The sequence below is a fragment of the Anabas testudineus genome, chromosome 3 (assembly GCF_900324465.2).
Source record: "Anabas testudineus chromosome 3, fAnaTes1.2, whole genome shotgun sequence".
Taxonomy (NCBI): domain Eukaryota; kingdom Metazoa; phylum Chordata; class Actinopteri; order Anabantiformes; family Anabantidae; genus Anabas; species Anabas testudineus.
The window spans coordinates 9820041-9836956 of NC_046612.1; the positions used below are offsets into that span (position 1 = coordinate 9820041).

The following is a 16916-nucleotide window of genomic DNA, read 5'->3' on the forward strand; positions in this document are numbered from 1 at the left end:
TCCCACTTTATTTTTCTTATTTTACTATACACATAATATTCACTTTCCACAGAGGAAAGATATTAAATTTAACAGCAATGAGAAAAAAACACCCTGATAAAAAAACAATATAAAATTATGATGATAATGAAAAACATTAACAACCACTAGAAACTCAGCATGAAGGTGAACTGTAGTTGGTGAGTGTGATAAAGTTTTCTCTCCATTTGTATAATTTCCAGCTATTCTGTTCATTAACATATATGTGTGTGTATTCATCTACTCCATTGTTTGTACTCTGCATGTTTCCGTCATGAAGACCTGAGATAAAGGCCAAAAACAGGGTTGAGGTAGGTAACCATAATGCATCAGAGTAAGTCCCAACAGTACGAGCCTGAGCAGAGAGCTGGGATCGTTTAGCCACTAAACGGTCATCTGTCTCCCTCAGCTCTCTGTCTGTGGACATTTGTCATCCAGCGGTATTATAACCATGCTGTTCCTGAAGCACTTCAACTAGTCACTATTGACAGGAGGGAGAAGGCCGAGCAGCAAGTGTGGTTTTGGGGAGAGAGAGTAGACGACAGACAAGCATGATCAGCAACTGTCACGTCTCCTGGGCACCAGCAGTGTAAAAGGCTACTGCTTTGTTATTAAAAAAAAAAAAAAAGGAAGAAGACAGATACTGTGACAAGTTAAACAATCAAACAAACCAAAACCGAGCACTGCAGCAACAAACAGTCTGAAATCATTTAGAGATACACTGCTGTCGTTTAAATCAGAGGAATGGTTCAATGTTTTGGGAAATGATTCGCTTTCTTTCATAAGGTTACACAGGTGACTGATAAGCTCTCATGTCTGTTAAATCTCTGAGTAATTTCCAGGCAAAACGGCAGAGAAGTCAAGAAACAGCTAATGTACACACAACCCTTGTAAAACAACAACTGTCTTTTACCCTCCGGCTGCTGTAAGAATTAAACAAACAAGATATAATGTGTTAATTAGTGACCTTTAGAGGTGCTCACAGGTGGATTTTGTTACTCTTTATGCTAACATTGTTGTCTGCTACTGTAGATCACACTTTATATTTATTGTACAAACAGGAGAGAAGAGAAATGGCTAATGTTCAAAAACCCACCTACCAGTAGTTGTAAATGGCACAACTTATCTGTTGGAACATACATGCTACGTTAAACTGTCACAGACCAGCTTGAGCTTCACAGCAAAGACACATGAGAGTCATATCACCTTTCTGCCAGAGAGAAAGCCAATAATATAATAATAGCATTGATTATAAATATTTCCCACAACCTCAAACTATTCCTTTAAGTCATTAAACCAACCATAGTGGAATGTTTTGGGACATTTTGATAAAGTTTGTGCTTTTTTTTCACATTCATTCAATGAATAAAACCAATGCATAAAACACAAAACTACACACACATACAGGAGTCAATCCTAGCACTAAATTTAAATTTATGTTTGTATATTTTCTATAATTTTGTCCAATTCAACATTGTATGTCACGGCTCATTCAGCAGTAAATAGCGTTGAAAATACCATTAGCATTGCAGTGTATCTCTAATGGTCCTTTCATTAAAAAAAAAAGTTGAAAAAATAAGTATTACAATCTCTTAAATGAAATAAAATCTAAAAAATAAGTTTACAGTGGAACAGTGTAATTCATACATACTGTAATTCATATAACAGTGTTATCAGTCTTTCAACTTGCATGAGGTACCGACATTGTATCTACAAATAGTATTGTCAACAGAGGCAATCCAGAATTTCACAGAGGGAGAAATAAGGGTTTTCATTATGCAGTAAACAGACAAACAACAACAACAGCGACAACATTAACATTGTTATCTTGAGGTAGAACATTAACTTCAGCATTTGGAAGTGCTTTATGTTGGATACTCGTTTTTTTTTTTTTTCTTTTCTTTTTTCTTTTTGCTTTAACAAGCAGGAGAAGAGAGACGATTCTTGACATCTGAGGTAGTGCGGCACCTGATCTTGTAATTTCCAAACCAATCAGTTACCCCGCGTGTAAAGTAATTGTGAGCACAGGGGAAGGTAAAGTCCCTAAAAGCTTCCCGCAACACATTCATTCCGGCTGAGGTAGGTTTTTGTTCAATTGTAAGGTTCACACAGCCAAGTCTAGTGCCTGTATGAAGGCCGAGAACTCATAAAAATGTTACTATCACTGAAACAAAGTCCTGAGACAGAATATATTGAATCCCTGGAAGAAGGCTGAGGTCTTCTGTGAGCATGAAGGTGGAATGATTGGTAGGTGAGAGCAGGCAGCAGGAGTCTTTGACATCCACAGAAAAATTGGAGATAAGACTAATAACTTATAACCACTTTGACATATAGATGATAAAGATATATGTATATATTTATATATTTCTATAAACTTAAAAATAAAATCATTATTGTACAGCAAGGACATTCTGGGGCCTCTATTCCATGTGCTGCCCAACACCAGAAAATAAACAAAAGACCAAACTGTGAAAAAAAAGACATTTAACTGGCCTGCGTAGCTAGAAACAGCTTCACATCAGAAGAGAGCTCTCCAAACCCAGGCCAAAAACTTTAAAGTCCTAGCTCCTCTAGAACGTCTTAACTTAGCAATAAAAAATCTTTGCACAAAAGGACAAACTACTTTGAAAGGAAACACTTGCAAACCTGAGTGACAGAAGAGTCTAAGTGGACACTGTGGACAGTGTCGTGTGAATTGGCCTTCATACAAGATCAGCCTTGGTCATGCCGACCCGCTTCTGCTGCAGGAGGCTCGTGGAACTGCGTCTCTGTTTCCCACTCCATCGCAAACTCATCCAGTGGTATTGTAGACAGTTGGGTGTTGTTCAGCGTGTAGGAGTCAGACTGCAAACACATGCAAACAATAGCAGAGTTACAGGACACATGGGATGAGAAGGAATAAATCTGCTGCTATACATCAGGTTTCCAAACACCTGGCTACCAGGACACATTTTTCATTAACCCTTTCCACCTCAGTGTCTGGGTACTAGGATCAACAGCCTCTGTTATGATTGTGGAAGTTGCAGGCATCATTTGGAAAAGTTTGGACAACATGTTCCACCCTTTTGGAAAGAATTATTGCTATTGTAAGAGCTACTACTGATTAAAATTAGTAGCTCTTCTCTAGCTCTTCTTTGCAATTAAAGTTGATTAAAGAACAAACACACTAAGGCAGAAATTGTTTAGAAAATTATTTTCCTAAAATAACTTCAATATTTGAATCTGTCTTTTGGAGGTGAGTGCAAGAAGCTGCCGTTATCCTTAACCAATTTAATCTCATCCTTTTTAATCTAATGTGTTTTTGCTAAATAAATTACCTTTTAAATGTAAAACATTTTTACTTTTTGCAGCTTCAGGCATTGATTCTAGCAGTTATGATAACTATGCATGCAACATCTGAATTAGCACAAACAAGAAAAGAAAGACGTGATGAGCCAATCGTACGTTTTTTACGAGGTAAACCCGATTAGCTGCTACACTGTTTGGAGGTAAAGCTAAAAATGAGCACATCTTTGATGTTTCTGATAATTTCTCAGGAGAATCTTGTGAAAATCACAAACACAACAGGTCAAACCTAAACCAGGAAATTGGGCTGTAAGCTCTGGTGGATGTTTTCAACTGGAATTTTGTGTTACATATCTGTCTCTCCACCTACAGAACTGATGGCTGCAGCTTTAAAGATCACATTTATAAACTCAATCAATTCCTTTCGAACCAGTATTCTCATTATCAGGACTCACTATGCATGTGTCTTGTGTGTTGGGTTGAGTGAAAAGTCTCTCAAGCTCATTGCTGTCGACCATTTTCTTTCCCGCTGTGCTGCCATTGACCTCCATCTCCCTGCTGGCAGACCCGTTCAGCCCAGAGGCTCCTTGGGAGGAGGAAGAGGATTCTAGCACCACGCTGTGCCCTGCCTGAGGGGTGGGCTGTATGGTCTTACACATCATCAACCTGGGGATTGAGCAACACACACATTAAAAGAAAAAACCTTAGTCAGATACATAGACATGGCTGACCAGCATTAACCCTCGACAACACACATTTGTTGTAGCTATATAAAAATCTGTGCTGACCTGCCGCGGTAGCTGAAGATGAGGAAGAGCACACAGAAGATGATGCAGGTGACTCCAATGTGAATGCCGATAATGATACCAGTAGTGGATGTTTTGCTCTGTTGATCTTTCTCACAGTCACACGGAGAGTCCAAAACTGAGGAGATACAGCACATTTCACAATCAGAACCAAAGTCCGTATAAACCAGGGTTTATCAGGAAGATGTGTGGCAACTTTATATGTCATGTCTCAGCCATAAACAGTCTGTTTGACTTTTCTAAGCTAAAGATGATGCTTGTGGCTCAAAGAGATCAATTAAACATTGATGTGCTAAGGTGACGTGGGACTGTAGAGCTGTTAATGGCTGTGTCGAACACTCACCAGATTTCTCCAGTGCTTCTCGAAGTGAAACAAATCGCATGGTGGCATTACCATCTCCGTGTTGGTTGTATGCAAGAAGCTTTATTTCATAGACGAGTGCAGGATCTGGAAAATAAAACAAAAGACAGAAAGAGATTCAGATAATACATGAGGCTCAAAACACCTTTTTGTAAATGAAAGTTATCAGATCGGGATATCAAATTTCTCAGAGTGACAAGCTAGGAATAAACTCCTATATCTGCCAATATTACTGTAGGAGAAACGGTTTCCTCACTGAAATTAAGTGTAAGAAGCGGCATAACAGCAGTCCTCTTCTCTAAATGAGGAGCAGTCTTAATCCTAGATTAATTTTCATTCATTCATTTCATTCATTTTGTTTCAGAGACGCTTATGCACAGATCATAGTATCAAATACGGTTTCTGTAATTAATGTTAAAATGACGATTAAGATTATAGAAACACAACAGTCCGTTAAAAAAGAATACAATCAATCGTCCCACCCAGCTGAGTAATGTTGTACTGGCTGATGTTTCGAGGGAGGGTGATGGGACCAGTGAACAGCGGTGTGTGGGCTCTTCTGTAATACAGTCGGAAGCCTAGATGTTGGCCCATCTTGAATGAAGGCTCCCATGTTGCTTGCACAACGCTGCTGTTCACCACCTTGGTGTAGAGGGAAGGAGGCCCAGGTACTGAAACACAGTATAGACCGTTAACTAAAGTGGTATAGCAATATGATCATAGCAGCACCCAAGGTCAGACAGAATTACTTGGTATCTGTGGAGTGTAGATTTATGATAAATGGATAATTTTACACAATTTAAAAAAATAATTCTTCTCTACTCCAACTGAAAATACATGACTTAACAGATATGTCAGTGATAAAAAGTGACCATCTGCTCATGTCAAAATCTCTGTATACATCTCTGAATGAATCTTAAAGCTAACCTGAACTGCAGTAAACAAGACAGAGGCCTCAAATTAACACTTTTTATGGATGTTCTGAAACAAATAAGTTTAAAATATTTAATTTTTACACTCGACAGATCCATAGCAAATCTCCAAGCACATGTTGTTACTGCAATATAATGTATGTCTAATACCTATGTTATATATGAGATCTGTTTTATGGTTTCGCGTGTGTTCAGTGTGCAACTCTCACCCTCCCCGTGAGTGCTCTCAGTGATGGTGTCTGATGGTTTGCTGGCCCCGTGGGATGTGTAGGCCTTGATGTAGAAGGTGTAACTGGTGGAGGGCTCCAGGTCCCTAATGATCTGCTGCAGCGTCACTTTACTGACAGCCTCCTCATATTCCATGTCCACTGGGTCTGAAGGAGGAATAATGGAGAAGGAGGGGGAGATGGAGTAACAGATGCAGAGGTGAGGGTAGAGGAAAGACAAACGACAAAAGAAAACAGGGGTGTTAAAAGGAGAAGGCATTAAAATGATGGAAAATAAGATCTGAGAGGAAACAATAAATACAATCTGTTTCTGTCATCATTTTATGGTTATTGCCCATTTCACTAGTAATAGCTAATCTAGTTTGGCCCTGCGAGTCTGAATGATGATGGGTGGGTGAATTGCAGGGGTGGAGTGAGGAAATGGAGGGGGTAAAAGTGGGAGTTACAGAGCATGTGTTAAAGCATTTTATTGCTCTTAATCCAGAGCCATCCAACCATAACCACTATCTACCTCCAGCCCTCAACCAATTGTGCCAGGCCATCTTGGAAAGGTAATTACAGCAAATCCTATTGGTTGGCCCCCAGGGCCCTTAATTATCCTTCTCAAAGAGCTACTGAGGAGAACAGCAGCTGGCGCTACAAGCCTCTCACCACACACTAAAACACGTACAAACACAGTGGCCCAAAGCCACAAACACAATCAATGGACATAAACAAGCATGCACACGTTCATGTACGAGGACACACAGGGAGCATCACACATAAGGATGCTAGAGGGGAAAAAAGTTATTTTTCCTTTTTCATAGTCATAGTATAAAGTCCATCTGTACAGTGGGATGTGTGGACATGCACAGTATCACTAAATAGACTTAAAGTTGTTTGTTGGGATGCATGCATTTCCAACTTTTTGCTTACTGTAAGTAACTTTGAACAAAAGCTTCGGCCAAATGAATGCAGTGGAAATCTCATGGGAGACGCTAGAGACGTGTATTTACATGTATAACTGCATCAGGCAATTTCCTAACACATTAGTTTGAACACATTTAATAAAAAAAAAAAACACTGTACGAAGCGTGTGAGAGGTCCGGGGCACATTTATCTGTCATTTACATGTGATGCGTGTACATATATCATTTTTGTGGAACTGCCTTTCATCTTCATCACTTAAGTGTAACAGGTCAAATATGCAAATGCTAATTTATAGTTATTTGAATGAATTTACACATTTCAGATTCAACACCTGCCGCACACACTTTGTTTTGTATATTTAACTGCAGTCAGAAGCATTTTTAAAGCTTCTCTTCTTTTGGCTTCTCATTAACGCATACACAGATTATACATTCATGTGCCTGCAACTCTTCAATGCAGCCTGACCTGAGGTTCTGCGGATGTGGACCACATAACCAATGATGTCTTCAGTGTTCTGCTCGGGCTCCATCCAGGACACCTGAATGGTGGTGGGTGAGAGGGCTTCGGCCTGCACGTGGGTGGGCACACCAGGCAGTCCATTAGTCCAGAGCACTGTGAGGCGGGCACTGGCCTGTGTGGAGCCGGCGCTGTTCTCAGCGATGCACTGGTAAATAGCTTCATCATCTTGGCTGATGGGATATATTGTCAGTGTGCTGTGACAGCAGAGAGACAGAAGGAAATAAGACAAAAAAATTGGGAAGTTAGTTTTTTTTTCACACTGACATGAAACATATAGATGAGAAATATTAAGTCTAAATCCAAAAGGTACATTCTGCTGGTAAAAGTTGTTAATTTAAACCAAATGTCACTAAACTGTTAAGTACTTTTAGTTAGAAATAGTAAAAGTACTAATTGTGCCAGTGTTATCATTTTAAAATTTATATTAGTTTACACTTTTTTTGTGTTACTAGTAACACCACACGTGCACCTTACATTTGAACAGTTGAAGTTCATATCCTTTGTAAGCGTTTTTCTGTGTAGATATAAAGCACTTGGACAGTCTGTACCAGCACCAAGACTGCATTCAATCACTGGACATTTTATAGAACAGCACAAGTGTTTCATCTGCATCTGGATCTATATCTGCCCCAAAATATCCACAACAGACAACCATGCTGGTTGGTTCATAGTGGTCACGATTAAAACATTCTCACGACCACTCTACATTTATCATGTTACTGGGATGCCACCACTCGTAGAAATCTCATCTAACCTTGTAGAATCACTTACAGACATATTCTGGACAGAGACGTGAAAACAGCTGAAAAATTTTCCGTCTTAATATTAGGGTAAAAAACACCTCTATATCTAATGTTGTGGTAGTTATGAACCTTTATATACTTATACATACTTACAAAAATACAAAAACATTTCAAATCTGTGGATTCTAGCACATTTCTTTGCAAATTGTGTAGAATTGCTGTTTGCAAAGTAAGTCATATCATATGTAAGAAGAACCATTTCTAATAAAAGTATTACATCTCCTAGAAATGAAGGTACGTGTACTTGAATAAATGCACTTACATTATTGAACACTTCACCTCAGATAAGGACTGCAAAAAGCAATGAAGATGAATGTGACAGTATGTCAAGAGCACAAGGAATGGCGCTACAGCTGTGTGTGTGTGTGTGTGTGTTTAAATCGATAATAGAAACATCACATATGACTGACAGGAGCAGCAGGAGCAGCAGGAGCAGCAGCAGCAGTATGTACAGAAGATCTTCTCTCATGCAAAGCCCATACTTTCAACTAATTCGTCCATCTTCAACTGGAACTCCCATTGGAGTAGATAAATCTATTTCAGTGTTTCAAAAAATGCAATTTGCCTACATCAGTAAAACCTTTCATTTGTCCATACACACATAATGTATGTACTCACTTACCTTTTCTCACACACACACAACCTCCCACACAAAGTAAATCATTTTTCGCAGTACTTTCGCTCCATAGCATACATTCACCACTGTGCTCTTTGTCCCCACCTTTCTTTCTCTGCTTCTTCCTCTTTCCTCCTACCTGACTGGCTGTGTGTTATAGAAGAAATATAAAAAGGAGATAGTGTGTGTTGCTCTGTATGCCTGATGTGTAGGTGTTTTTAGACAAGAATACATAATCCTCTCCTGTAACTGGATTTGTCCTATAGCAAAAAGAAATGACAGGTTGCAGATGAAAAGATAGAAAAGAAGTCCCTCTTCATAACCTTTTTCAGGCCATTTCTGCACTGTACTGTATGTATCAGAGAATATATAATGAATACCAATGGGAATGAATGCAGTATGAAAGGGCTTGGCTTATGGCTTTGCTCATTTTCTCTACATCAAGCTGGTGTAGCTCTTCTTTCAGAACGGTGTCCTGGCCATGGCATTCGAAGAGATGAGAAGAATTTTTTTTTTAAATCTGAGGAAGAAAAGCTTCTGGTTTCCGTGCTGAAACTGAATTAAAATGGCAGAATTCAAGGCCACAGGTACTTAACATATTATATTCTGTAGCATCCTGTTAATTTCTCACTTGCTGTTTGTAAAAACCTACAGAGCAGATTGCCATCTACCTTTGACAGACAGGTTGGAATCTCAGTGTACTGAATCCAAATGTATCAAGAAATGTCAGAGTGGTCCCATGGGGAAAAGCGTGCAGTTTATTGAAAGCGCAACATAGCAGCCTTGTGCAGTGTACAAGGTCTTGTCACTGGACAACACCTGGATCTGTGAAACTGGGACATGAAATTGGGACAGTGATGACCTCATCCCAGCCTCAGAATTGTTTGGAGGGATGGATTTATAAGGACAGGCCAGTACTCCTCTGGGTCAGTGTACAGGATGGAGGAGTGAATCATTCAATTTCCTTTTCAAAATGTATGTGCTAGGATACAACTACTGTGCACCTCTAAAGCTGTGAGGTGGAAGAGTCATTATTCTCTGCAGTCTGCCAGGTGGATTCAATCTGGATAATTATGAGGTCAAAGAGGCCCTCTGTATTTCACCCTCTCTGAGCCAATCTCACCTCTGACCCCTGAGGTGGCAGCAGTCGCCAGCCCGCAGCTCGTTACTCAACCATCACATTTCTGACAGCCTTTCATATCAGCAATAGATGGGGTGTTTGCAGACAGGCAGCCTGACCAGATGCCACAAACGCAGCAAAGAGGCCCCTTGGGACGCACTACCTGATGCCACTGGACATGGATGGGCCCCCTCTGTGCATTTAAGGAAAGCAGGCACATTTCACAAGATGCTGCTTGTTCCAGAGGGCACGGCAGCATCCGACATATACACACAAATGAACACACATATACCTGCCCAGTCTTATTCACACAGACCGATTCTGCTGACATGCTGCTTCAGAAATTCCACACCTGCTGTCAAAACCTCCCATTCCAACTTGCAGGATGAAAGCTTTAGGGATTAACATCTGTTAGAAGTAGCAGAATATATGAAAGTAAAGAGAAAGAAAAAGATGTAACTCTTCTAAATTAGCTTGTATACATATTTATGCATTTTAGTCTTTTAATAAATGATCACAGCACATTTACAAGTGCAGAACTTTAAGTATCTTTGCCTATACTTACTTAATTAACTGTTTAAGTCTTTTGTTCATGTGTTTTATTTAACTTTAGAATCATTTTGAGCAGATGTAGAGTAAGTCTATGTTTGAAGTAGATGTTACTCTTTGTTTCTGCATTTGATCCCGTATCATGGATATTTCTCTAGAGAGACCATGCTGGATGTTTAGAACTGGACATACAGGACCAAAACATACATTTATTTTAGACTATTTGTTGGACTCTCAAGTAATTAAAGTAAAGTAAAATTCTGCAAAGACAAATTCTGTATTTATAAAGTTCTTTATCTAAATGTGCCAAAGTCTCAGTAAAGAAATATTTTTCTATTAGACGGTTCGGTCTCCAGTTTGAGAACGGCTCGATCTACATTAATATGCAACAGCAGAGCAGGGCCACCAAAGATCCATACAATGCAGGATGGAAAAAACAGAAGCAAAGAAAGTCTGTGTGAGACAGAGGAGGATATTTGGACTGTCTGCATGTCTTACATGAGCTCCAAAGCCAAGCTGTCTTGTCTTGACAGGTTGACACCATCATTTACTCATCAGTTCAAGGTCATTTCACAGATTGATGGATAAGGCCATGGGCCAGTGGAGTGGCTGACAGTGGGGCCTGGAGTCTGTTGTTCAGCTGCTGTGGCTGTGTTTACTCTCTGTTGTCTCTGAGCAGCACCCCATCAAAAGCCAGTGTAGCCATTCTGGATCCAGCAAGAGGGAAAGGAGAAAAAAATATGGAGACAAAGAGAAACGAGAGGGGGGGCAGGAGGGGAGGAGCGATGAGCTGTCTGTGGCCTGAGAGGAGGGAAGGGCCCAGGGATATGACTGATTACAGGCAGGGTCAGAGTTCAAGGCCAATGCCCAGGCCCCAGCTTTCTGTAATGGGGGCAGGAAGGGGGATGTGGGGCACAGAGAGGGGCCGCAAACAAGAAAAGCAGGTCTTGGTGGAAAAAAACGTAGAAAAAAAGGAAAGGAAAGAGGAAAAAAGGACCCCTTTGAAAGGAGTCTGCAACAGAATGTCCAGGTTTGTGTGTTAGCCTGTTACTTCAGATATTAAAACACACCATGCTGCTCATATCCACTTCAAACATGCTCCTTCTACAAACAAATGTAAAGAGATCCTAAGCTTTCTAAATGATTTAAAGCACAGCAGTAAATTAAAAACATTGCCTCATCTTTCATTTCTGTCTCTATGTGCCACAAGGGAGAATTATTTTTGTCATCAGCTACAGTATCAATTGTAAACCAACACAGGCTGGCTTTCAACCTTGTGGTTATTACTTCGTCTGATGTGAGATCACAGGGTGTATGTGTTGGATGATTACACATGCCAGCTTTAGAGACTTTAGGCGAGTTCTTACGCATACCGTAATTAGCAACAGCTCTCACAGAGGCTTCAAATAGCCACGATAGCATGTTTTACAGCAGCCTGGTCAGCAAAGCCTGATAATGAATGGGGTAACAATAATGCTCGCAGTGTGTGTGCGTCTGTGTGTGTATTTGTGTGTTTGTATGTGGGCATGTGTGCGCGTGTGAAATGTGACAGAGCACAAACACACAGCTTCGCCTTTAGCAGCAGATCAGGTCTTCTCAAACATCACTCCGTCTTATGCGTCGTTTCGTTTCGATTTGTTTTCTCTGTATTTCTTTTGTATGCAAACATTGTATCTCAATGAGGAGATTTTGAATTTTCACATTTGATAATGGGCGTGCATAAAATGAAAGGTGGCATGCACTGTTTGTGCACACACATGCGCTCACTTGCTTTTTGATTAATGCGTGTGCATGTGTGAATGAAATATAAAATTGATCCTCTTTCCCTGCCTTGTCTGATTTGCTCTTGAAGGTCAGCGGCATGAGAGATGGGTGAGGGGTGAAAATCTCTGCGTGTGTGTATACAAAACACAAACACACACATTAATTAAAATGTCTCTGCTGGGTTTGTTGCACTGAGTATGTATATACTATATATAAGAACAGAATAATTGTGCGACCTAAAGCAGTTGAATATCATTTGCATATCATTAGTTTTTGTTATGGCTGAGTGCAGGAGCTACAGTAAATTGCGTTCATGTCATATAATTTCGTTGACTATTAGAAAATCACACCACACCAAAAAACTCACAAGTCTATGGATTTTTCTATGTTATATAAATAAATATATCCAATATTATACATTGGATGAAAGTGTCAGCTGTGAAATATGCATTTTGGAGAAAAGTATCCCGTGCTTCAAGATGACATTTACTTCTCAATATTCCAAACAAGGATTACTTTAATTGCATTTTAATCAATCAATCAATACAGAGGATTTTGCCATTTTAAGCAAAAGATTCAAAATGATTGACACTAATACTGACAAACAAAATATACGTTTTGTTTTGGTTAAACATATTAACTTAGGTTTCTTCCTTTACAGGAAGAATGCAGCGACTGCATTTCTTTCTGAATGTATTGAAAAATCAATACAATTTTAAAGTATCAAAACATATTTTGTTGAAGGCGTGAATATGGATTTTCACATTCAGTAATCTGTAATACACTGCCTGGCCAAAAAAGAAATCACCACGTGGATTTCACTAAGCAAATAGGTGAGTCATTATGCAGGTTGTTCCATCAACAGATCAATAATTATTCCAAGATGACAATTCCAGGATTCATCAGGCTCAAATTGTGAAAAAGCAGGAGAGATCATTTTCACCGAGGTCTGATCCCATCATCAATACAAGATCTTAGCGAGAAATTAATGCAATTGTGGATGGAAATTAATGTGGTGACATTGCATAAGCAGATCGAAACAATGCCGCGGTGAATGCGTGCTGCAAAGCTAAAGGCGGTCCAAGAAATATTAGACTGTGTGACTTTTTTTTCGTCCCGGCAGTGTATTATACTGAAGTCTGCAATAATGAATCACATTGTAATGTCTCACTGCACAGTTCAGCTACACCGAGCCAATTCTTCAGATGCACATGAAGCTACTTTGTTTTCTAAATGGCTGACTGCATTTCCTGCTCAACTAGCTGACTTTATGAGCTAATTAGCTAATGGTAGATGTCAAGCTTAACCAATTACAGAGTGGGGTTTGTGATGCATGAGATCTATATTATAGCAGTTCATGCGCTAAAGGTGGCAAATAGAAACACACTGATGCTTCCTACCCACTCTATCTTTCTTTCTCTCCTCATTTGTTCTTCCTGCAGACTCATCATTTCTCTTTTGACCACTCGTTCATTTTTCTCTGTTTTTTCTATATCTAAGTCTCTTCTCTCATTTGTTTCCTCCCTCTCTTCTTTCCTCCTATGTTAGCCCCTCAATTCATCTCTGTGACTAATACAGTCTGGTGCAGGCCAGGAGGAGTGAAGCAGTGAATGTGAGCGATGGAGGTGTCTGCTCCTTTAACTCACTGCAACAGAGTGCAAGTATTGATTTTTCTGCTGCATATTTAATGAATTCACTACATATATCCTCTTTCGTTTATGAATAATAAAACATACATGGGTGGTCGACTGGAAGGGTCAAATGGAGAAATTTAACTTTCTGTGAGCAGTAATGTATAAGAGAATTTACTCAAAAGAACATTTGCCTGATAGACAAGTATAACAATCATTCACCCAACAGTACTGGCAACAAGCTGTGTACTTTTTTAAGTAATGCCTTGGATCCATGTGTACAAAAACAGCAGAACATAAGCAGCTTGGCCCTGAAGTGGAATCCATTAGCCATTAGTCTGCATAAACATTACATACATAAATATGCTAAAAGCACAAGAAAAAAAGTCTGTTTCTAAATGCCAATAAAGCCAGAACAGGAGATAAGATGCAGATACAGTAATGAAACACAATAAATAGTCGGTGTAGCATAAGACCTTTACAGTCTGACATGCTGAGAATGGGAACTAACTAAGCTGGTTGCTCAGCTCTCCTCATCATGACATTCCTGGGGACTGCCATGGGAGAGCATCCAACATCCAGCCAATACACTGTTCCCACACAAAGGCACAAATAAATTGAGGCTCATGTCTTGGCAAGCATGAATTCCAGCAGCTGCAGTGTTAGAGGCAAGAGAAACACAGAGAAATTGAACATGTCGCCGGTCATCACATCGAGGCAGCAGTGATTAATACTGACATTCATATTCATATCAACTTTGTGCGTGATGGTCAGGAAAGAAAACCAGGCTGCATCGATGACGGTTTGGTCAGATTCAAATTAAATGTTAAAATCACTGTTTCACTTTCTAACTAGTCAGCATTTAAAAAGGTTTTATCAGTTGTAAGTTTCATTAATAAATTTGTGTAGGATTTAAACTTTCTTTGTGCTATAAGAGGTGGCAATGTGGTATAGTGGCTAGTGCTCTCATAAATTAGGTATACAATTATATAACATTTGTTATTAACCATCATTTAAGACCTCCAAATGATTTATTAATGCCGACTTATTAGCAAATAGCACAAAAATTGCCATCCTGTTGCATGTCTAATGTTCATGCAAACAGTGGACACAAGCAGGTTTCTTCAAGTGACTAATTTATATTTACTGCAGGGTTATTGTTTTGCTTTGTTGTCATTTTTTAACTGTATATTTGAGTACATTTACATTTACCTGTTGTTGTTCCTGAGCTTGACATGACCCCCGGGCTCCAGAATCTGCCCGTTCTTCAGCCAGGTGAGCTGGGGCTCAGGCTCACCCTGTGCTTGGCAGGTGAAGATGGCGGTGGTGCCGACAGGTCGAGTGATGGATTGAGGAGGCTGCACAAACTTTGCAGGAGCTGAAGGAGGAGGGAAACAGAAAGTCAGATTGGTTGGCTTTGTTTCCATTTTGTTCTTTCATTTATGTTATAAATAAAAGATGTATGTATGTATAAAATTACAGATATATGACAAAAACTGGTGCTATAATTATACTATATTATGAACTATGAACTATAATTCAGGGTATTTTTGCAGAATTATAGGAGGCACTAGATCAATGCAAATTCTAGGAAATACAACTGAGACAGGACAGAAGAAAAGTGGAAGCAAGATGATGCAAGTATTTCTCTATAACAGCACCACTTGAGATTAAAACAAACAGCTCATTAATTCTCCAGAATAGAGAAACCTGAATCAGTGTGGTGATTCATTCTTAGTCTCTTGTTCATTAAGACATTAAAACAATGCTTCGGGCGCTTCTTTTTTTAGCATCTCTCTTTTTGTAAGTATTTCTTATTGTCATTGAATTCTATGTAAAAAACAACAGAACCCACAGTGTATGTAGGTGGGTGTCTAGACTGCTGGATGTGTCTAAGAAAGCTTTGGTAGTAATCTATGTCAGACTGTATGAAATAGATTTTGAGGCTTGTCAGATTATATGGTGCTAAAACAAAATCAATTTGATGATCAGTGTTTCTGATTGATGACCAAATATTTTTCAGCATTTCACAGGTTTTAGTTTGTGTTTCAATACTTTCTCACATCTTGACCCAGTAGGCAAGTTGAAACCCACAATTAATCCCAAATAAATAAAAAATAAATCACAAATCTAAAGTTTATTTCTTTGACACAGGTGGACACTGTAGTAATTAGCAAATGTTAGGTTAGCAAATCATACTAAAGACTAATAATAATCGAGCTGTGGATTATTACACATTTAGTGCACCGGTGAGGATTTACAGCTGCAGTGTCCATGTCCATTTAAATATGAAAACACAGCAGTAACAGTAGTTTTGGATAAAGTTGTATCAGCATTTTGCTGCATACACATCATAATATATTGCTATATATTTTTCCTGTTCCAGTTAGTTTTCCTTTTCTGTCCTCCCTCTTGTTCAGAGTCTAGACAAAATGTTGTCTGACATTTCTTCGATGTAAGCATTTCCATTCTCCCATTGGAAAAGCTATGGGGCCCTTCAGCACTTGAATGGAAGCTGTTGGAGGCTGTTGACAGCTTGTGATGATCCTTTCATTTATCTCTCTCACTTTCTCAGCTTCACTCTTTCTTTCTCTTTGAAGGCTGTCTAAAAGGTGAACATCAGAAGAGCTCCAGAACATATTGATTTGCACCTGTAAGGGTGCGTGTTAGATCATCAGCACCATCCATCTATCTTGCTCTCTTTTTCCCTTTTGGGCTCTCACACTTGGACTTTGGTATTTGTTTTTCTCGTCTCTCTTTTTGTAACCCAAACAAACCTAAATGAACCTCATTGATTTTCAGTGTGGGTTTATGATAAGTAAATGTTCAAATTCTTTAAGGACATGCTGTAAAATCTTCTTCTTCTTATAAGAAAGTAGGCCTACCCTACATTTCTTTTGAGAGACCACTACACCTTTGTTTCCACAAATCGATAACAAAAACCAAAGTCATTGACATGTAATTACCATCTCTGGCTTGTCTTCTTTGTTCGTGCTAGGCTAGGGGCTTGTCTCAGACATGACATGTAGATTATATGAAATATTGATCAAGATCAATACAGCTACAGCCTGAACCAAAGTCAGGTCCATCTGATCAATATTTGAGTGTGGCTGATGCTGGATGTTCTTTGCTTGGTGGCAATTCATACACAGAGACACCCACTCCTGGTCTCATCCTACAAATCCATCAAACACTTTCACAGTACTGCTTACAAAATTCATATGACAATCAACGGCCAAAGAGAACCCAACAAACGAGTTGAAACATACAGAATAAGAACTCTCAAATATAAAATACTCAACTTTCTCTCATAAAAGGTTCTTTATTAAAGCCATATAGTGTATAGATGAGTTGTTCTCAGATGCTGTTTTGACAT

At 39.2% G+C, this 16916-nt stretch overlaps 1 protein-coding gene across 1 annotated transcript in view; it reads right to left on the reverse strand.

Annotated features, from left to right (window-relative positions):
- Positions 1–2730: 2730 nt before the first annotated feature.
- Positions 2731–16916, reverse strand: part of igdcc3 (immunoglobulin superfamily, DCC subclass, member 3) — a 48902-nt gene continuing 34716 nt past the window's right edge. The window contains exons 7-14 of the mRNA XM_026378748.1: positions 14753–14918; positions 7004–7251; positions 5612–5776; positions 4953–5141; positions 4453–4557; positions 4092–4227; positions 3759–3969; positions 2731–2862 (exon numbers count right to left, since the gene is read on the reverse strand). Coding sequence (XP_026234533.1) covers positions 2731–2862; positions 3759–3969; positions 4092–4227; positions 4453–4557; positions 4953–5141; positions 5612–5776; positions 7004–7251; positions 14753–14918 — 1352 coding nt within the window. The remainder of the gene's footprint in view (positions 2863–3758; positions 3970–4091; positions 4228–4452; positions 4558–4952; positions 5142–5611; positions 5777–7003; positions 7252–14752; positions 14919–16916) is intronic.